The sequence below is a fragment of the Acomys minous genome, assembly GCF_964271855.1.
Source record: "Acomys minous genome assembly, chromosome: 11".
NCBI lineage: Eukaryota > Metazoa > Chordata > Mammalia > Rodentia > Muridae > Acomys > Acomys minous.
The window spans coordinates 56,675,484-56,698,905 of NC_140492.1; the positions used below are offsets into that span (position 1 = coordinate 56,675,484).

Sequence of the window (23,422 nt, forward strand, 5' to 3'; positions counted from 1 at the left end):
GCTGTACAAAGTTACAACTACAGGTATAGTTATAATACACAATGTACAAAACTCTGGATCTCATCCCCAGTACCACAAAACAAAAACAAAAGGCCAAGAAAACCCACCTACATATTCAACAAATACAGCATTGGCTAAAAAAAATCAACCAATCCAAACCACAACTCATCTATGCAACTAATACCATAAATATTCTAAATACACAAAGATTAACAATAACAAATAAAGACAAAACCATACAAACCTCCCATCCTTAGCATAACTAACAGTTATGGGTTAGTAACTGTTTTCATCTGTTAGTATCATTCTCTTTGCTGTTGTTTTTGGTCTTTTGAGAGACAGTATTTCTCTGAAACTCACTTTGTAGACCAGGCTGGCCTTGAACTCACAGATAACCACTTGCCTCTGCCTCCTGAGTGTTGGGATTAAAGGTGTGCGCCATCTTGCGTGGCTGGCTTCAATCATTCTTTTGTTTTGTTTTTTCAGACATGGTTTCTCTATGTAGCTTTGACTGTCCTGGATTTGTAGACCAGGCTGGCCTTGAACTCACACGATCTGCCTGCCTCTGCCTCCCGAGTGCTGGGATTAAAGGCCTGCGCCACCACGCCTGGCTGCAGCTCCAGTCATTCTTAAGATGAAAAACAAAAGACTTCAATTCTAGCACAACTACCTCAAGCTCCTACTGCAAATCTCTGTAGCGAGAACATTTGGAAGAATGGCCCGAAGGAGGGGAGAACAGTAGAGAGGCCAGAATCAGGTGTAAATCACCTCAGAAAGAGACAATATGTCCTTTGTAGAAAACATCTCTTAACTGCAGAACCAGGCACAAGGACAGTTTCAGCCTGCATGAGCGCAATCTGAAATCTGAAAAGGACCGCACTGCTGAGAAGCGGTGGGCAAAAGGAAGCAAGAGGTGCCCTCTAGTGGCCGGTGAAGGCAGAAGGTGCTGGAGCCTGTGCAGGAGAGCTAATCAGGACTGCCAACTGCCCACACCTCCAGCCCCATTCACAAACCCATAAAAAATGACCCTGAAACAACCACAAAGGAGATTTACAGTATTCCCAGCAGAATCACGTACTCTTAAATAAACATGTGGGACCTAAAAGCTATTAAAACAGAATTTCAAAAGCTGAGATAAAAATGGGCAAAAACAATCAGAGTATCTTTACACTTGCCGAGTCCTAACAGTCTTAGCTAACAGCCATACTCACTGTTTTATTTATTTAAGACAGTTTCACTCTCACCCTGGTGATGTTGTAGGGGTTCTTTTCAGGAAGCAGCCCTGGGAGGTGAGGGAGCACTCCCCTAAAGGGCTTCCACCCACCGACAGCAGCACATCTCCCAGGGGCCCCATTCTTCCATATCTTTGCCATGTGCAGACAACTCACACAGACTTATGTACAGAGCCACTGCAAGCGCGCATGGAGCTTCTGCTGCTGCTTTTGTCATAAGAATAGAGTTCTTTGCCTCTGACCCAAGAACCTTGTCTTCTGCCAGCACCCAGAAAAGAGTAACAAGCAACTTCATCAGCTGGGAAGTAGGAGAAAAGCCCCGGTCCTTGCAAACTTCTGACACAGTACCAAGACACTGCAAACACGCAGAAGCTGATGGGTAAGACAAAGGACCAAGTGTGAGCATTTAGTGTGGTGTAGACTGAAGACTAACACACCAGGCAGAAGAACATATAAATGTGTGTGTGTGTGTGTGTGTGTGTGTGTGTGTGTGTTCTGAGAAAGTAAAATCATGCAAATTCTGAAAATGTGAGAAGGAATGGAAAGAGGGATGCAGAATGCCTGCTGTGTAAGCAACAGGTGGGCTCAGGACACAGCTTTGAAAGCCGACAAGCTGGGCAGTGTAAGATAAACAAAGAAAACTGAGGACTAGGGATATTGAAAGAGGCACAAATTCAAAGATCATTACTAGGAAACTCAAGCAAAAGAAAAAAAAATCTAAATTCCTAAATGAGTAAGAAAACACATCAGGTCAGTAAACAGAAATATAACAGAATAGATGCAAAAATTATAACATAAATAGATGGACTCACCCCTCCCTCAAAAGAACAGAGTCTATGGCTAGTGCTCTTAGTTGCTCAGCACAATTTGGTAAGACAATTTTGCTAAAGACACAACACTCGTGGGCTGCAGGACGTAAGAGAAGCCAAACTGGAACTGGCCTGAAAACTTGCCCACTGCTGGCTAGCTTTCCAGATGTAGAAAGGAGCTGTGCAGGTGGCTGGGGGGAGAAAGTGACCAATGATATCACCCAGCAGTTAAACCTGAGTGCTACAATATCAATGTGCCAGGCATGAAGTGTCCACTGGTGCAATAGGGCATGAAGGTTTATTATGGTCATCAGAGTAACCAGGCACTTTCTGAGTTTGAGGCCTGCCTAGTGTAAACGTGGTGAAAAGCTTACTTACAGCTGGAAACATCATAGACTCTAGGAAGGAACCTGCTACTGTTGCTCTGCCTCTCACGCTGTCAGACTGCCTCTAAGTACTTCTGTTTACACCCACAGACTAGTGCTGCCCTCAGCTTTAGTCAGAGAAGCTGCTTCTGCAGGGGGCAGCAGTGGACTAATGCATCATTGGTCCAAGTGCTGAGAAAACCATCATCATCAACCTCTGACAAAGTTCAGGAATGCCAAGGAAGAAGGGATGTAAAGAATGTAAGGGCTAGAAGATGGGGAAGGTGGCACACACCTGGAATCCCAGCACTCGGGAGGCAGAGGCAGGGGGATCTCCCATGAGTTTGAGGCCAGCTTGGTCTACAGAGTGCAGGACAGCCATGAGTTTGTTACGCAGAGAAACCCTGTATCAGAAGAACAAAAAGCAAACAAACAAAAGAGCTGGAGCTGGGAAGCAGTGCTGTGAAATGCCATCTCTGGACATGGCACAGCTGTTGCACTCATAAACCCACTGCACTATTATTTCCTGTTCAAGACCTGAGTGAGATCAAGCCGACAAGATCAATAAACATTCCAGCACACAACTAACTGGGTAACAAACAAAACAAACAACAGGAAATGACGTGAAGTAGGAGGGAGATACATAAGGGGGTACCCTGGTAGAGCTGGGAGTAGATATGACCAAAGTACATGATATATGTTTGAAATTGCCAAAGAATAAATACAGGATATTGAAAACAAAAACAAAAACAAACAGAGCAAGAATACTGCCTCAAAAAAACAAAAAGTAAAACAAAACAAAAAACAAAAAAAGCTAGAAAACCAAACCGGTATTTATCATATCAGCAACTATAAATGGGCTCAACTTATTTATCAAGACTTAGAAAAGAAGACTCAACCCTTTATCAATATAAAAGCGACTCAAAGGGGCACAAATAAAACAACATAGAATATTGGGCAAATGGAAACAAAATAAAGTACAGGTCATGATCCTAGTATCAGACAAAGCAGAACAAGAGGGAGAACACAGCTAGAAATACCTACACATCAACTATTACAGAAGCTTTTTTTTGTTTTGTGTTTGAGACATGTAGTCCTGGTTGGCCTCAAACTCATGGTGATTTCTGGGGTGGGGTGTGTGTGAGGTGTGATGGCAGAGCACGCCCTTAACCCCAGCCCTCAGGAGGCACAGGCAGGAGGAGCTGAGTTTGAGGCCAGCCTGGAATACAGAATGAGTCCCAGGACAGCCAGGGCCACACACTGAAACCTTTTCTCAAAAGCTGATGGTGATCTTCCTGCCTTGGCCACCTGAGTGCTAAGACTACAAGCAAGAGCAACCCTACGTGGCCAACAGCAAACATTTTTTTTTTCTAAAACAAAAGCCACAGAAGATCCCAAGGAAATGATGTCACGCTGATAATGTTAGGACCCTTTAGCAGGCCAAATGGACAAAGAATGTGAGCAGTGATACAGAATAGCTTTTAAAAAGAGAATATATACTGAATTTATATCTAGATAGCAGTAAAGAAGAAGTATGTATTCCTTCAAAAATATTTGGTCAGTAAAAACTGAGTTGGAAGAAGATTCATCACCGAGTAGCGAAGACTCAGGGGCTAAAGGTGAGGCTCACGGCCAAAGCATCAAAGCTAAACATCACACCTCAGGTCAGGGCGGGTCAACGCAGCAATACAGCAGACTATCTTTGTTAACAAAAAGAAAGGCGCAGAGGTTGCTCATACATGAAAAGTGTGTGCACCCTTTATTTCATGATTTAGCTAGTCAACTGCCACGGAATCACACAACAAATAATTTTAAAAGCGTAAATAACACAATTTCTTTTGGGACGATTGGGGAGGGGTGCATACCAGAGCACACTAGTGGAAAGTCAGGGGATACCTTGTGGCAGTCTGAGAGTCCCAGGAACTGGACACAGGCCAGGCTTGGTGGCAAGTGCCTTTACTCAACAAACCGCCTTGCTGACCCCAGATAACTGTTTCTGAAAGACGATTCACAGGCTCAACACCTGTCACCTGTCTCATTCCGGTCACTAGACAGGGTGACAGGGTTTCCACTTTTGCTGCCTAGATCTGGCATTTGAAGCTAATATAAATGGAATGTTTTCCTGACTTCAGACTGCCACAAACGATCTCCTGGGGGAATTTCTGAAGTAGAACATTTGCTTTCCGTGCTCAGCTTGGTATAGACTTCTCAGACAATGCACACAGTTTTGCTTTTTTGTTATGCCCATCATTAATGACTGACTCAGGAGGCAGCAACAGAAAAGCATCCATCCATGCTCCCTTTCTCTGGTTACCCTGTTCACATCCCAGCTTTGGCTAGTAGTTCATACTATGCATTTTGATAAGAAAAGACCCCCTGAAGACCAGCAAGAGGCATCGTCTTATTAATACGAGGATGCCATCTAGTGACGATGTGGAGAACTGCATCAGTCCATGGTGCTTGTCATGCAGGCAGGCACAAGAACGGGAACTAGGTCCCCAGCACCCACATTAAGGCTGGGTTGGTGAGGGATGCCTAAAATCTCAGTGCTGAGGTAGAGGAAAATAGGCAGATCCCTGAGGCTTGTTAGACAGCCAGTCTGGCTGAGTCGGTGAGCTCCAGACTCAGTGAGAGACCCTAAAGTGCCCGATGCCAACCTCCGGCCTCCATATGCACGTGTGTGCACCTGCCCATGCTTGCACGCACACAGTCTTAGTTGTTTTTCTGCTGTTACAAAATACTAACAAAGGCAACGTAAGGAAAGGTTGAGTTTGTTTCAGTTCAAGGTTCAGCCCATCAGAATGGGGAAGGTAAGGAAAAGGGAGCAACTGGTTACATACACTATGTCTGAAGTTAAGGTGAAGAAACCAATGAATTCTGCACACAGCCCACTTTCCTTTATACACTCCAGGATCCCAGCCAGCCGGGGGATGGTACAACCCACAGTGTACCTACTTCAGTGAACTGCAGAGAAGCTCATGCCCTATAAGCATGCCCAGGTGCCCACCTCCCCGGTGACCCCAGACCACCTCAAGTTGATAGTTGAGACTAGCCACATGCACACAGGGGAAAAATAGAAAAAGAAAAATGTGCTTATTTTTGAAATGACTTTTAAAATGGGCCAAAAATGGTAGCAACTCACCATGCTTGAAATGAGGCCCCGCACACTCACAGGGGCATGCTGAAACACGTGGCATTCCTCTATTTACATCGCTGCTCAGATCACTAGCCTCATTTAGGATTCGGCATCTTAAGTTTCACAGAATTCAGAAAACCTGATAGTAAAGTATCAACATCCTAGTTTCTTAGATGTGAGAACTCAGCCCAGTCCAGTAGATGCCTGGCTTGTTACTCAGGCACCCAGAAACACTTAAAAAGTTTACCCACAAGGCTTCTTGTAGACTAGAAAGAACTAACAGATTTTGTTGTTTTGTTTTTGTTTTTGTTTTTGTTTTTTTTGAGACAGGGTTTCTCTATGTATCCTAGGCTGTCCTGGACTCACTTTCGTAGACCAGGCTGGCCTCGAACTTACAGCGATCCACCTGCCTCTGCCTCCCGAGTGCTGGGATTAAAGGTGTGCGCCACCACGCCTGGCTGTTTTGTTTTGTTTTGTTTTTTCGAGACAGGGCTTCTCTGTGTAGCTTTGGCTGTCCTTTGTAGACCAGTTGGCCTTGAAGTCAGCGATCTGCCTGCCTCTGCCTCCCTAGTGTTGGGATTACAGGCATGCACCACCACACCCAGCTAAGAGCTAATAATTTATGAGGACAATGTCTTAAACAATTTTAAAGATGTTTCCAATCACTGAGCTCTGGCTTCTCCTGCAAGGGCAGCAGAAGGAAGCCTCTGGGCTTCCTTTTCATAGTGTTCCTTCTGAACTGCAAGAGCACACAGACACCCAGGTACAGTTTTGCACAGACCTTGGGTGCCATCTACTGAATGCTTGTGAGGTGCCAGGCAGGTGCCTTGGGGGCCTAAGAGCATCCTCCACTTCCCTCCCCTTTCTCTCATCTCAGTATGTGGCAAGCAGGGAGCGAGTAATGGTGTGGGGTGATGCTGGCAAAAAGTAGCTATGTGTGCAAAATTAGAGGTGTGAGGAGGCAGTTTATTCAGAGAGCAAGAGTGGAAATCTTGTGCATCAGTAGCAGAACACTCTGATGTCCTCTCTCTTTTTCTTTGGTGGGGCATGGAAGGAAAATATATCAGGAAGAGAAAGAGTGAATGACAACAAGGAGGCTAAGCCGGCGTGGTCTGAGGGAAGCAATGGAGCTGGCAAAGGTTTCAGTTTGGTTAGTACGATGCTGACACGGAGCTTACTCAGTGCGGATGCTGGAAAATCACTGCATTTGAGTCAAAGGCAAAGGGAAAACCAGAAAGGACTGGAAGGCTGGCGTTGGCAACCTACCACCCACATGGCTCTCCATGGCTGAGCCTTGGAAAGCTGAGGGACAGGGCACAAGCCAGCCTGTTGAGCAGGCTTCTAGCCATTCTTCTGACCTAACTCCATCTCTCATGACACGCCAGACAGAAAGCAGCGCCTGGGTCTGAGTGAGAAATGTCTTTCGTCAGATCTACAAGGATGAAAGCACTGGAACAGAGGTTGGGTTCCTCTAAGACTAGGACTTAAAGCCAAGTGTGTGAGGCTGTGCTGGCTCCCAGGGACCAGCGACTTGCTCTATGGTGATCAGAGGTTTACATTTTAGATAAGTGTTCCCCTTTTCGTCCCTCTTTACTATTTTGGTAAAGTTCAGTTTTAAAATGTCGCCCACATTAAGTAGAACCAAATAAAGCAGCTTTGGGTTCAAAGAAGGCAGTTCTGTTTGTATGCCCAGCTACACCCTGATGGCTGGGTACAAGCTGAAAGCAGAATTTCAGGGGTATGCATTAGCTACTTTTCTCATTGTTGTGAGCACATAAACTAGCAAGAAGCAACTCCAGGCTTTAGTTTGGCCCATTGTTTCAGCATATGTGGTCAGTGCGTATAGTCTATCATGGTAGGAGGCAAGGCAGCGGGTGGCCCTAGGGCAGCAAGAACATATGACAACTCCTATGATTTCATGGCTTTTTTTTTTTTTAAATCTTTTACTCTTTGTGCATAGGCGTTTTGCCTGCTTGTATGTCAGTGCCTGCAGAGGCCAGAAAAGGGCATCAGATCCCCTGGAAGTAGAGTTACAGGTTATGAGATATTATGTGGGGACTGGGGACTGGAAACTGACCCCAGGTCCTCTGTAAGGGCAGCCAGTGCTCCTTTCCCCTCCCAGGCAGGGCTTTTAGCCTCTGAGCTATCTCTCCAGCCCAGACAACTGCTTGTTACAGGGTAGCAAGCGGGAAGAAGAAAGACTGGACCAGAGCTGGGGCTGGCAATGATGCCTAAGACCCGCCCGACAACTGGCTTCTGCACACTTCCACATCTGACATTCAAATATCAGGCAAGAGTTTGGTAAGAATCAGCCATTTCTTTCCAGAGTTCTTGTCTGCTGAAACACGGAGACGGTTCCTTTACAATCTACAGGGCCAGTGACTGAAGAATGCTCCATCTCTCAATGGGGGCTAGTGGAGTGCCTGCTGCAGTCCATCAGAGAAGAAAACACCTAAGAGGCAGAACTGGTCACTCCCCTGCCTACCTTCAACCTCTGCTCTTCTTCCTTCCTGGCATTGTCACCTCAGAAAATCAAGTTGGAGCCACACACAATCAACTAATATTAACGTGACAGTAATTTTGTAAAAATTATTTAAAATGTTTTTGTAGTCTGGTAGTCCTGGGGCCTGACTCTCAGGCCTCATTCACAGTAGTCAAACACTTTACTATTAAGCCATATCCCTAGCTGCCAAGGTTTTGCTTGCTTGTTTTTTGTTTTTTTATTCTTGAGACAAAATTTCTCTGTGTAGCCCTGGTTGTCCTGGACTCACTTTGTAGACCAGGCTGGCCTCGAACTCAGAGATCTTCCTGTGTCTGCCTGCCAAGTGCTGGGATCAAAGGTGTGCACCACTATCGCCCAGCTCTACAGGCCCCAAGTTTTATTAACTGGAGCCATCAGTTTGAGAGAGAACTGTAACCTTGTATTACCATCCTTGCCCTAGCTGTGGACAGAACCCACGCTCTTAGACACATGATCTCTCAACTATGACTGGCTCAGCCTGTTCTCTATCTGCCAGTTAAAAGACACTCCCCAATTGCCTAGTGACAGTGTAAATTCTATACTGAGGGTTCGCCACACGCCTGACACGTGTCTCACCCTGAAGAGCTCACCTCCACCCCTGTAGCTGAACCTTCTCCTCTTAACCAAGTGAGGAGGAGACCAGCCAGGAAGAGCAGCCCTCCATAGCACACGTCTCCACACTCTCCTCTTGAAGGCCGCATGAAGAGAGCGTTGCTTTAGAAACAAACCATACCGTGTGAGGAAAGCAATTACAGCTCTGCTGCCTTGTGAAAATCGATCTCAGGAAGGCTTTGGTGCTTCTCAAAGCCGACTTCTGGAAGGAAACCCCTGAGTAACACAAGACACTTGGAGCCCTGGGTCCAAGGCTGAGCCCCTGGAATTCAAGAACACAGACCACTCTGAAAATGCTGAGGCACTCCCTTAGAGGGACAACCAAGATGCCCTCCCAGAGGCGGCCACTCTTCTGGATCTCAGCTTCTATTTCTGAGGTCACTTTTGCCACAGTGCACTGTCATAGCCACAGACAAAACGGAATCCAGCCAGGGAGCCATGGTATATCCACGCCTTTAATCTCAGCAGTCAGGAGGCAGAGGCAGGCAGATCTCTGAATTTTAGGCCAGCCTGGTTACAGAGAAATTTGCAGGCCAGCCAGGGTGACACAGCTAGACACTGCCAAAAACAAAAACAAAAACAAAAACAAAACCAAAAAACCAAAAAACGGGGGGTGAGAGTGTGGGGATACAACTCTAGCTCAGGTTAAGAGTAAATGACTCAGCCTGGCACGGTGGCTCACGCCTATGATCGCAGTACTCTGGAGGCACAGGAAAGTAGATTGCTGTGAGTTCAAGGCCAGCCTGGTCTACAAAGTGAGTTTAGGATAGCCAAGGCTACACAGAGAAACCCCGTCTGGGGGGAAAAAGACTTAGTGACTCAAAACTGCTCAAGGGCAAATTACAACTTAAGAAAAATAATTATATGAAGATTGTGTGTGTGTGCAAGTGCATACACGAATGCACATGTATGTGCATGTGGGTATGTTCACACATAGAGACCAGGGTAAGATGTCAGATGTCTTCCTCTATTGTTTTGTCTTATCTCTTTAAGATGAGGGTTTTTTTTTTTCCTCCTTGAACCTGAAGCCTGCTGTTTGAGCTAGTCTGGACAGCCACAGAGCTTCCAGGGTCTGCCTGTCTCTGCCTCCCAATGCTGGGGTTACAGGCATGCATAGCCACATCTGGCTTTTTACATGGGTGCAGGGGATTTGAACTCAGATCCTCATATTCTGCAGCAAATGTTCTCATCCACTGAGCCACTGCCCTAACGTCTACATAAATCTGACTAATGACTGTTCAGAACACAAGTACCACTCAGCGATACACTCATTAATAATAACAGTTATCATTACTGGCCAGTTCCTACCCTAGCATGCCGCAGACACCGCGCTCCGCGTCTTCAGGTACTGACCTGTTTGGCTTCCACAGCCTTCTCAGGCAGGGCCGCTAGCTCCTTCTACTGGGACAGAAATTAAGGTGTATACGATCTGTATCACTTATGGAAGCCACGCAGCTCCCAGGCTGTCTGAGGACTTTATTTTTCATTAATTTAGAAGCAAGAAAACACTTTAAGGCTGTACGTTTTGAAAAGATTAAGTGTTTGACGTACACCCTCAGAATGACAAGAAAATAAACCATTATTCAAAAATAAACTGCAGTTTTATGAGTGAAAAAAATGAAAGGCTGTCTTTAAGTAAATGATAAAAATAGCCCATTTTTTTTATTGTTATCATTAATTCTTTAAAGTAACTGAAAATATTTTGGGATATGTTTTGGAAATGCACCAGGATTTCAGAAGTCCATGATGACTGTTCATGAGGATGCACTGCTATGTACTGCTATGTGCTATAACAGACACCAAAATAAACAGAATAGCTTCTGGCCTCCCAATAGTCAGTGAAGACATGAACATAGTGGCAAATCATACATTATATGGACAGGTGCAATGACAGGATGCAGCACAGGAACGTGACCAACAGTGCCTCATATAATCAGAGGGTAGTAAGGGTGTGCTGAGGGAAGGGAGCCAAGTCAGTCAGCTGGCCACGTGCCCTGCCCATTCCAGGAGAGGGCAAAGGCCTGGTACAGAGGCAGAGGCAGGAAGTCAAGGCTGCACTAGTGTGGACTGAAAGTCAGGGTGGAGACAAGGAAGAAATGAAAACCATGACGGTTTTAAGCAAGACACAGCATGTTCAAAGCCACCCTTAAACTAAAACATTCAGGGACAGAGTGAAGCGAGAACGTGAGTAACACAAAAGTGGGTTCAACACTTGGCTATGTGACCTTTTTATACAGGACTGTCTCAGTCAGGGTTTCTACTGCTGTGAAGAGATGCCATGACCACAGCAACTCTTAGAAAGGAAAGCATTTAATTGGGGCTGGCTTACAGTCCAGAGGCTTAGTGCATTATCGTCATGGCGGGAAGCATGGCAGCACGCAGGCAGACATGTGCTGGAGAAGGAGCTCTCCATCTGGATCCCAGACAGCAGGAATAGGGAGCAGCACTGGGCCTGGCTAGAGCTTCTGAAATCTCAAGCCCATCTCGAGTGACACAGTTTCTCCAACAAGGCCACACCTCCTAATAGTGCCACTCTCTATGGGCGTCTGGACCCATTTTCATTTAGACCACTACAAAGACAAAGCCTTTTGTTTCCCCCCCTCTTTTTAACACACACACACACACACACACACACACACACACACACACACACAAAATGGAGGCAGCAGATGCTATTAACACTGTCCATCTACAGTTTCAGGAAAATCCATATGTGAGTCTGATGAGACACACTGAAAGCTTGCACAGGGACAGAAAACAAAACAACTTGAAAAATATTTATGGTATGAAATTGATAAGCTTGAGTGACATTCTGGGAGTGGAGAGTAAGAGAAGGTGCCATGGACACTAGGGGACAAGGAGACAGTGACACCATGGACACTAAGGGACAAGGAGACAGTGGCACCATGGACACTAGGGGACAAGGAGACAGTGGCACCATGGACACTAAGGGACAAGGAGACAGTGGCACCATGGACACTAAGGGACAAGGAGACAGTGGCACCATGGACACTAGGGGACAAGGAGACAGTGGCACCATGGACACTAGGGGACAAGGAGACAGTGGCACCATGGACACTAGGGGACAAGGAGACAGTGGCACCATGGACACTAGGGGACAAGGAGACAGTGGCACCATGGACACTAGGGGACAAGGAGACAGTGGCACCATGGACACTAGGGGACAAGGAGACAGTGACACCATGGACACTAGGGGACAAGGAGACAGTGGCACCATGGACACTAGGGGACAAGGAGACAGTGGCACCATGGACACTAAGGGACAAGGAGACAGTGGCACCACGGACACTAAGGGACAAGGAGACAGTGGCACCATGGACACTAAGGGACAAGGAGACAGTGGCACCATGGACACTAGGGGACAAGGAGACAGTGGCACCATGGACACTAGGGGACAAGGAGACAGTGGCACCATGGACACTAAGGGACAAGGAGACAGTGGCACCATGGACACTAGGGGACAAGGAGACAGTGGCACCATGGACACTAGGGGACAAGGAGACAGTGGCACCATGGACACTAAGGGACAAGGAGACAGTGGCACCATGGACACTAAGGGACAAGGAGACAGTGGCACCATGGACACTAAGGGACAAGGAGACAGTGGCACCATGGACACTAGGGGACAAGGAGACAGTGGCACCATGGACACTAGGGGACAAGGAGACAGTGGCACCATGGACACTAAGGGACAAGGAGACAGTGGCACCATGGACACTAGGGGACAAGGAGACAGTGGCACCATGGACACTAGGGGACAAGGAGACAGTGGCACCATGGACACTAAGGGACAAGGAGACAGTGGCACCATGGACACTAGGGGACAAGGAGACAGTGGCACCATGGACACTAGGGGACAAGGAGACAGTGGCACCATGGACACTAGGGGACAAGGAGACAGTGGCACCATGGAAGAAAGGAAATGCAGAGCGCCCTAGAGCACAGCTCGCGGGTGAAGCACTAGCCATCTAAGTGTAGCTCTCACGCTCCATCAAAGAATCTTTCTGCAGCAGGTGGAGACCCCTGCGGAAAGCCACGACTCGCCAAGAGGCAGAGAAGTGCTGCAGGATATATATATGATCCCACTGTGAACCCTGAGATCCTGTTGTTCATTGGAAAAACCTGTTTCTAGTTGTGGTGTGGCTCAGCCCTAGCACACACCTTTAATCCATGAGCTTTTGTTCAAATATTGTAAAAAGGATCAAATAAAGTCAACCATGGGTCAAGGGGCAGAATAAGCAACCAGTTGACAGGGAGTCAACACAGAAAATAAATATAGCGAGTAAGAGGAAGTCAGGGGGCCCGACACAGAGATGCACAGAGAGTAGAAGGGAGGGGCTCTTGAGACAGTGTGGAGAAGGAGAGCTTCTTTTGGGATGTGAGCTGAGGAAGAAGGTCAGCTGGGCGCTTTCTCTGCCTCTCTGAGCTAGCAGGCTTCCACCCCAGCATCTGGCTCCCCACCAACATCTGTCTTTATTGGTAAAATTGAGCGACTGAGATTTTGTTAAAAACAACAGAGAGGAACTGACTGTAGGGTGCTGAGCCCCAATTGATAATCTATAACTCAACCGTTACATTTGGGCCCAGGGAACACTGTGGAAAAGGGAACAGATAAACTATAAGAGCCAGAGGAAGCAGACAGTCTGTTGCAAGACTGCATCTTCTAACTGTGACAGAGTCTCAACAATATGGCTGTTTAAACAGGATCTGAGCAAGGACCGGCAAAGTCTCAGGGTCCATGCACAGATGAAGAGCTGCAGGCAATTAGGAACTGCTGAGAGGGGAAATTAGTCTTCCCTAGAGATGAGCCCTTAAATGATTATCCAATCCCAAGTGGTCACCCTAAAAGCATATACATATAGGCAACACTAAACAAACTCAGCAGGCTGTAGTTACATATTTACTTTCACAGATGTGTGTACATATACTTACATAAATTAAAGAATGAGAGGCCATGAATTTGAGAGGGAAGGGGGACATGGAGGGAGCTAGAGGAACACACACACACACACACACACACACACACACACACACACACAATTTAATTTAATTTAATTTTTTGAGATAGAGTCTCTATGTAGACCAGGCTGGTCTTGAACTCACAGGGATCAGCCCACCTCTCCTTCCAGGGTGCTGGTATTAAAGGTGCTGGCTAATATATTTTTAAAATTAATTGTAAAAAATGATTGGAGTTCAGATCCTAAGAGCTCACGAAGAGGGTGAATGCAGGAGAGGGCAGGTGGTGAGTGTGGTCAAGTTGACAAGCCCTAGAGAGGCACGGCTGGGTGTGCCTGTAAGGGGACGACCTACCAAGCCACTGTGGGTGGTAGTAACAGAAGAAAGTCTGCAGAGCACAGGACCCATTGATGAGAGAGAATCTCTTTCCCCCTTCCTTTCCTTCCTCCTTCCCCCACTTCTAGACGCAATGTGACCAGCTGCCTTAATTCCTGTGTAACTGTGAGCCAAAATAAGCCATTCTCCTTAGGTTGCTTTGGTCGGCACATTCTCTCACAGCAGCAGCAAAGGGAACTAGAGAGTCTGGAATCTCATCTCTTCTCTGGGGAGATGCAGGGAGGAGGCACAAGAATACCCAGAAGCCTGAGGGTCAGATACCCTGGTGCACGTACTGGCCAACAAGGCACTGTCTCCAGCCAGGAAGTAGACCAGGACCCAGACTGGAGCCTAGGACCTCAAGATGCACACCAGGGTATGTGTGCACACTTACACACAACATGGCATGAGCCACAGAGAGGAAGTGGAGAGACTCTGCCGCACATCTACTTGAAGGGACAGGGAGGGAGTCTCCAGGAAGAGGAAGAAATCGCAGACTCAGCGGCTAGTTTTAACTTTGTTTTGTTTTTCTTTTTTAAACTGGGTCTGATTATATAACCCTGGCCAGGAACTCACAGAGATCCTCTCATCTCTGCCTCTCAAGTGCTGGGGGTCATTTTTTTTGTAAGATAAAGAACTAATCATTCTATGAACTGTGAAGAAAAACGCAGATGATGGCAAAGAACAAGCCGAAGCAGGGGAGACTGTGCACAGAGCTAGTAGGACCTTGAGGAAAAAGAAGGGCTGTGCAAGTATCACCCAAGCATCCTGCGGAGCTTGAGGCCTTCGAATTGCAGATGAGCTAGACACAATCTGCCCCCAAGGAGCAGTCTGACAGGGAAGCAGTGCAAACAAACAGCAGAGTGACACAGACACCAGTGTCCCTCCAGGCACATTATGTCATGGAAGGGAGGACTTGGCCACCATGGCTCTCCTGAACCACATCCCAGGGATAGAAATTTTACAGAGGTGTGAGAGTAGATTTTAAAATGGTTTTAGCAAAGTGATTTTGGACATTAAAGCAGTGAAAACAATACAAGCTCGGCATGATGATGCACATCTTTAATCCCAACACTCAGGGAGGCAGAGACAGTTGGACTGCTGTGAGTTCAAGGCCAGCCTAGTGTACAAAGTGAGTCCTGGACAACCAAGACAACACAGAGAAATCTTGTCTGCAAAAACAAAACAAAAACCCAACAACCCCAAGACCCCCAAACAAACAAACAAAAAGAAGAAAAAGAAGAAAATACTGTATATACAATACTATGCACACTTAAATATGTAGCATGAATAGTGTAAATGCTTGTACCCCAACCTCCGATTTAATATGCTGAAATATAATCCTCAACACAGTAGGATTAATGGTGGGGTCTCTAGGAGGTGATCAGGTCATGAAGATGCTGATGAATGTGACTAGTGTCCCTGGAAGCCTGGCCTTTCCAGTGTGGTCACTCGTGCCTATCATCACAGGCCTTGGGACTTGGAGGCAGGAGGATCAAGAGTTCGAGGCCAGCTTTGGCTGCATAGGGAGTTTGTGGCCAGCCTGGTGTCAAATAAAACAAAACCCACCAGCCAAAGTCCAGCCATAGCAGAGGCCCAGGGAGCCTATCCGCCCCTGTTGTCACATCCTAAGAGAAAGCATACACTGCTGGAGTTACAGGGTTTCACCAGACCCCAAATCAGCTAGTACCTGACTTTGAATTCCAACCCTCTAGAAGTAGAAGAAACAAGCATTCCTAAGTCACTCGGTTTATAGTGACTGATGAGGGGGATGTCACCACTAAACCCATCCTAACCGGGAATGTGGCTAGCTGGGGTGCATTTCTGCCATCTACTGCCTCACATCTCAACTCGGTGCACTGCTGGTACCGGCTGTCTCCCTGGGTGGTCATGTGGCTGACTAGGAGCTGCATTTGCTACCATTGTTTGGCACTGAGAAAGAGCATCATAATAGCCCGGAAAAGACAAAGTCTTCTACCAAATCCCCATTCTTTCCATATTATCTCACAGATTCAAAGCTAAGTCATCAAAGGAGGGGGCCACCTGAGCTCTGTAAGGGCAGCTCCCAAGATGAAAATACCTAGAAAATATGCATGAAAATGCCATACCGACACAATTGAAGGGCGAGAGACTAGCATACATGCCTTGACCATGTGAGGAAGGCCTGAAGTGGTCCAGAGCTCTTTGGCCAAATGTACTTCCCAATATGCTAGTTTATGCTTAAAATTAATTATTTTTTTTTATTAATTTCTGTGATGCTAAAAAGTTAAACTGAGGGTCTTATGCATGTGTAAGTGTTCTACCACTGAGCAAACCATCAGCTTTCATGCTTAAAATGTTACCATTTAAGGAGGGGGAATTGTAGATAAAAGACTACTAAAAAGCTGTGTGTAAGATTACATAAAATAAAATCAGCTAGCAGATCTGGTTATAAATGTGGCACGCATTTACTATGAATAGGTAACAATTATTAATAATAATAGCAATAGCTAATTATCAGTAGCTTTGAAAGCCGGGAAGAAGATGGTGACAGATAGCCCCAGGCTCTCTCACATTTATCTTTCAACGTTTCTAAGGCAATGTTCTAAAACCTTTTAGGGGGATCAAAAAGTCCTCTGCGATTCTAATGAATGCAATGAGCCTGCAGATAAACAGGCACTTATATTAAGAAGTTTCTGTACATCCCTCAGGGGTCTCTTCACTCCACCCACAGACGCCAGGGAGAAGTGGCAACAGCAAAGGTGCACTAAGTGGAGACACCTCACCGTAAGGTCTGCGCGATCACAGACCCACGTGGACAGTCAGCGGAGCCGCTGCCTTGCATGGCCTTCTCAACTGTAAGATGGCTCATCTTTGACTCCCAGGACCACGCCCAGTGCTCTGAATATAGGAAAAGTCCACTTTGGCCGTGAGTTAAACTGACCAGGTGATGCTGGTCTGGAGTCATAGTTGTCAAGTTTTCAGACTTTCGGTTTGTTTCAGGGAGTATCATCGTCATAGTGTCCCTTTGACAGACAAACCTAGAGCACTGTGGATTTGCTTTAGAGGGTCTAACCACTTTCCAAAATTGACTTTTGTCTAATTATAGGTGTCTATCTACCCCATAATAGAAGCTATGCCTCAGAGTTCCAGGGCAAAATGTGATAACTCTCCCAACAAAAAGAAACCAAGCAACCAACCACACACACTATCTGCTTTAGTAGAAATCTTATACCTAAGTGGTAAAACCTTTTGCTTTACAATATGCACAGAGAACATCCATGTAAGATTAGGGGGAAATTCTCCAACACAGCACAGCTCCAGAGCCTGAGCCACACTTAGCAACATGGAAGAGTGTTCCTATTTATTACTGCTGAACTGAAGTGGGGAAGTCACCTCCTAAGCTGACAGAAAAAGAGTTGCAACAGATGATGGTGTGTGGTGGTGACATCTAACAGTATTGCTATCTCAGAAAACAAAACCATTTTAATGAGCAAGTTTTATATAATAATTGGATGGTCTGAGTTTTAAGGATCAAGTCAAGCCTATCTATGACTTTAAAAGGCACAATTCAATGTATTTAGAAGGCAGGGTTTGGGGGGGAGGGGCATTCTACTTACCTATAGCACAATGTAAAATCTATAGAGAGAGAAAAAAAAAGGAAAAGAAAATTAGTGAGTCAATATTACAGCTTTATTTCATATAAACTGCTCTTCCAGTTAAAATAGAGCAGAGGCCAGCAACCCTGAACCTGAAAAACAAACATTCCTCTTTGAAACCTTGTTACACACTATTTAACAAAAGAAAACCTGTTACTAGTTTTGTTTGCTCATGTTTGTTTGTTTCTCTGCGAGAGATTCTAAGTGTGTAATCATCACACAGTGGTTTGTTAGATGTCAATGGCCTCTTTTATAGCCATCAGCTCACAAGCCAACGCAGAGCATCTCCTGTGTCCCATAACCCGCATGTGGCCTCAGTAGTGCCTTTGTTGGCTATTCTGACCCAGCAGACCCTTCAATGCAGACATTTATTCTTCAAAGCTCTGTTCTCAGTCCATGTCTTTCCTTACCCAATAGTCTTACTGTAGAGTTCTTCACTGGTGTAATTTCTAGACATGTCTCCCAGCTCCAGATCCACTTTCCAAACCACCTTGGGCATCTCCATGCACTACATCAGCATCTCAAAATGGCTACCTCAGTAGAAAGCACACCACTTCCTTCCTCCCTATGTCTGGAGCCATTGGGCTCCCGGACTGTAGGGCTAGGTTCTCCTCACCCCTACACCTCAAATGGCTTCCAATTCCTGCTGATGCATCTCAGCTTAGTCTTGTTTTCACTTCCGGCACCTGGAATGAAAATGCCATTTCTATTGTATCTCAATGGCATCCCAATTGGTCAATTGTGTCCTTCTAAATCCCTATGCTTTAACACTGGTGATGATGAGTTGACGTCACCTGTAGGGCTGAGTTCATGAACAGAGTTCTTCTGGGCAGTAAGGACACTAGCTATTTGTAAACAATATTTTGGGTCTCATGCGTCATTACTCTGGGAGCTTGGGAGGAAAAATGCCAGCAACATAACGGCTTACAACACTACAGTAATCTTCTAAGCCTTTTATCTAACGTCTTTCAAAGGTTTTCGGTATCAGTATGAAAGGCTAGCCTAGGGAGACATGGGGGGAGGGGCAGAACAAACCTTCACTGAGTTGGACCCTCTCACACACTATGACACACTGAGTGGCGTTCTTAGTCACTGTGACAGTGAAAACACTCTAGTAAGTTCCCGACTCCTAGGAGGTGCCAGCGCTCTGGCATCCATAGAATGAAATTGCTGGGCTAGAATAAGCATACCCAACAGGAAAAACAACAGAGAGCCTGCCATACCCAACCACCTGCCAAACGCCATGCATTCTTCCCGGCCCAGTCCTTCACACTGTGGGCATGTGACAGCCAGCCCTAGCCTGACGGCACTGTGTTACTGCCTCTCTATCTCAATTAGTGACACCTGCCCGAGTGCTCATTCTTATGCAATAATTTACACCTAATTCTCCTGTGATGGCTAAAGAAGCACTGTTCCAGGCACCCCTTAAGGGCCGCTGACCTTTGCCCTGGAATGCCTGAGATCCCAGTGGCCAGCAGACAGGATAAGAACAGGATGGTGGTGTTGCTGCTTTCAGCTTTTGTCAGCTGGCTTACCGCTGTAGGGCTGGGCCAAACTGGTCTTTTTTTTTTTACTATACAATGGGAAAGAAAACAACTTAGGGGAATGAAACAATTTTCTTGCCCAGGTATGGATTCCATAGATAACTGTAATGTCCGTTTTGATATCCACGTTCCTTTAGCTCCCTTTACCAGGGCATGCTGTTTGGCTCTAAGGCTGACACCCTTCTGCTAGCAGTAAGAAAATATTTAATCTAAATTTGAATTGAGTCTAAGTCTTTGGTCTTTCTCAGTGGACTTGAATGCCACAACTTCTACCTACCAAAACTATACCTTTTTTAGTTTTACAGTTTAACCTCAGGGTCAAATGACATCTTGTACAACGGCTATTTAGACATGCCTTTTTTGAAAACATTTCAAAGATTTGAACTGAGGAAATTTTGTGTCACCAATAAACTTTTCCAATTTCATCTCAGAAAATTATTACTTCATTATTTAACATGTATGGCTGTTTTTCCTATAAGTATGTCTATGCACCACATGCATGCCTGATGCCAACACAGGGTCCCAGATCCCCTGGACATGTAGTGACAGCCAGTTGTTAGGCACCTGTGGGTGCTGGGAATGGAAGCCAAGTCCTCTGGAAGAGCAGCCAGTGCTCTTAACCACTGAGCCATCTTTCCAGCCCCTCCAATTTCATTTTTAATCTAAGGTAAGGAAATAACAACACAGCACCCAGAGTTTAACAAGTCTTAAGGTGGACAGGAACCCATGTCGGAGGGAGAGCAGCAGGCCAGCCAGTGTGGGTCAGGTACGCTCCCTTCATAAGATGCGGTTGCTGTGGGTTCAGCCTCAAGAACTTGCAGACAGGATAACAGTGGGAGCTGGACAACTCCTACTATAGTCCTTTGCACTGTGCAGTGGCCCATAACTGACTGTGCACAGTTACCAACACTGGAGTCATTTTGGAAAACATATCACCAAATGCAACTTTAATCCCATTTTGCTTAAAATTCATGCACATAACATGTAACCTTTCCCCCAGTGCTGAGGAATCAATCAAGGACCTCATGTATGCTAACATATAGCTATGGGGCAGTTTTCAGGCACGGAGCTTGCAGACAACACGCACCAGCTTCCTCATGCTGCCCTTTTCCTTAACAGCGAGTGCACGTGGCACTGACAGAGTAAAGCGCCTTTCCTTTCTCTGGGAGCCATGAGCAAGCAGGGTTTTTGCTGAATCTTACTGGTCTTTTTCCACCTTTTAATTTATTTACTTCACTCAGGAAAGGAGAATGACTCATACCGGTGTCAAATTTGGAAGGAATAAATAGGGTGTGCTGAACTCAGTCTAACCTCAAAAGCATCAGTGGGGCAGGGGAAGAGCAAAGGGTGAGTATATGTGATCCACATATATGAAAATGTATAGTTGTCAGGTTTCAAACCTGTGACAAATGGCTGAGGAGCCTACTTAACATATCAAAGCAGACCTGGCCACCAGGTTCTCGCTGCATTCCCTCAGTCCCTGCCTGTTACAGGGTCTTCCTGGCTGACCCTGAATTCTCCAGCCTAGGGGCTGGGCTGCCCTTTCATACATATTCCAACCGTTTTGGTAACCCACCCTCTTTGTACCTTTGGCCTCCTGGCTGCTACCACCTGGCTCCCCTTTCTATTCTCGTCCCCCCCTCTTCTCACATGTCCCGGGGACATGTTCACTCTGGACTCCCCCAGAGGTCCCTGCCTCTGCCTACCGTCCCCTACATGTCTACATAAGAAGCTTTTTCCTACAACCTAATAGAGGGCTTTCCCTTTTCTTTCTTTCTTTCTTTCTTTCTTTCTTTTGTTTTTTGAGTCAGGGTTTCTCTGTGTAGCCTTGGCTGTCCCGGGTTGGCTTTGTAGTCCAGGTTGGCCCCAAACTCATGAAGATCCACCTGCCTCTGCCTCCCAGAGTGCTGGGATTACAGGCATATGACACTGGGCCTGACTTCCTTTTTCTTTTTCTTTTTCTTCAATCTGGTGCCAAAAGATAGGACCAGTCATGTTCTTTTCCTTTTTATTTTTTCTACTCATTTGGTGCCAAAACCCAGGGCCAGAGTCATATCCTTTTCTTTTTTAGTTCTCTCTCTCTTTCTCTCTCTCTCTCTCTCCCTCCATTCATTTGGTGCTAAACCCTAGAACCAGTCATTTATTTTCCTTTTTATTTCTTTGTCTTTGTTCACTTTGCTAAACTTTAGCTATTTGGTTAAGCTGAGTCACACAAGAAACTAATATTTTATAATAATACACTACAAAAGAAAAAGATATGACTGGTCCTGAGTTTCAGCACCAGATGAATGAAAAAGAAAAATTAAAAAGGAAAAAAGGAACATGCCTCGTCCTGGGTATGGTGGAGGAGGCTTATTATAGATATGTGGGAGAACATAGTCAGAGGCAGGGGCATCTGGGAAGAGTCCAGAGTGGACATGACCCTGAGCCACATGAGGAGAGGGGGAGGAGGAGAGGGAAGGGAGGGGACCCAGGTGCGGCAGGCAGCCAGGAGGTCAAAGGTACAAAGAGGTTGGGTAGTCAAAATGGTGGGAATACACAGGAAAGAGAGGCTGGGGTAAGGGCAGCCCAAGCCCTGCACTGGTGGGGTATACCAGCCCCAGGCCCTGCATGGTAGCTACTGAGGGATGCCAGGGCTGCTTTGATATGTCCATTAGGCACCTCAGCCGTTTGTCCAGGTGATAAGGAAACCCATGATCGTGAGCAATGAGTGTATTAATAAAAGTTCTTGAAAAAGAACAGACTCTGAGTTCTCATGGATCCCTTCAGGCCATCCTGGCTGCTGCCGGGTGTGGCAGGGTGTGTGAAAGCACTTCCAGGGATCAGTGAGGAGCAAAGCATAACCACCAGCTTGGCCTTCACCTCACAGGTCATTTCTAACATGCTCATCCAACTCCTCTGTAAATGTTCAGAACCTAAGCAAAGAAATCACAAGGCAGAATAACAGGAGCTCATTTACTCATCCCTTTCAGAGACACCAAATACTGAAGGAGAAAACATGTGAGATGTCCCTAATTGGCAGTAATTTCTCATTGTTGCTCAATTTTACCATCTCGCAGCACTATAGAGACTAGTCATTTGCTTAATTTTCACTTTCTGAGAGTGAAGCGCTAAAGCCTCACAGAAATTAACACTGAAGGACAACGGGCAGTAATTTAACCCGGTGTGCCCGCAGCTCACAGTACATGAGGCCCAGAGAGAACAGGCCATGGTGCTAATCAATGACAAAAACTGCCTCAGGACCTAATTTCCACATCTGCAGTGTTTTTATATATAGCATGATGAATCTTAAGTGCTCTGTTTTCCTCCTCAAGCATTTCTGCCAGCTTTTCTACGCACCTTGTTTCTCTGTTCAGACAAACATTTATTCATCAAAGGATTTCTCAACACACTTCACACCTGAGCCTCCGCCTTTTGTCCCTTCCCTCCCTTCCCTCCTTTCCCACCCTCCCTCCCTCCCTCCCTCTCTCCCTCCGACTGCCTGCTCCTCTTTTGACACTACACTGCCAAGGCTGCTCTCAGGCTCAGCTGCGCCAGCACCAGCGTGCACTAGCATGCTCCGCCAGCCTTTCCTTTCTAGTTTTCTCCCCACCCACCTTTCTGTGGCCCTGGGAGTTGGAACCAGGGCCCCACAGATACTATACAAGAGCAGTTACTTATGCTATTTGTCTGTCGTCTCATAAGCTCATCTCTGGTCACACTCTCTGTTTTTAAGATTTACTTTCACTCTCTGTGTATCATGTATGTATGTCTACCACGTGCAGGCCTGGTCCCTACAGATGCCAGAAGAGGCATCCGAGCACCTGGAACTGGAGTTGCCAGCTGTGAGCTAGGTGGGGCTCTGGGTGCTGAGAACTGAGCCTGGGTCCTCAGAAGAGCACCAAAGCCATCCCTGCAGCCCCTGCCATAATCGTCTTGCGCTTTTATAGGCTCCGTGCAGCAAATACAGATCTCAGTTATGGTACCCTGACCCCCAGCTCTCAAGCTGAGACGTCAAGACTGAAATCACAAACCATCTTTTTATTCATTTAAAAACTGCTTTACTCCAATTTTCCTCACCCATCCTGTTTTCTACTGCATGTTATTAAATACATTCTATTGTGTCTTTCAAGATTCATATAGGAAGTACTTAAAGGTCTAACAAAGCAGAGAGCAGCAGAGTCTCACACTCAGCACCCTGGCACTACCCACCCCTGCAGGCAGCACTGGCAGT

General features: G+C 46.2%; 1 protein-coding gene across 2 annotated transcripts in view; it reads right to left on the reverse strand.

Annotated features, from left to right (window-relative positions):
* Positions 1–23,422, reverse strand: part of HACD2 (3-hydroxyacyl-CoA dehydratase 2) — an 84,348-nt gene that overhangs the window by 48,050 nt on the left and 12,876 nt on the right. For both annotated transcript variants that reach the window (XM_084802395.1, XM_084802396.1), the window contains exon 3: positions 17,627–17,645. In XM_084802395.1, the coding sequence (XP_084658521.1) occupies positions 17,627–17,645 (19 nt within the window). The remainder of the gene's footprint in view (positions 1–17,626; positions 17,646–23,422) is intronic.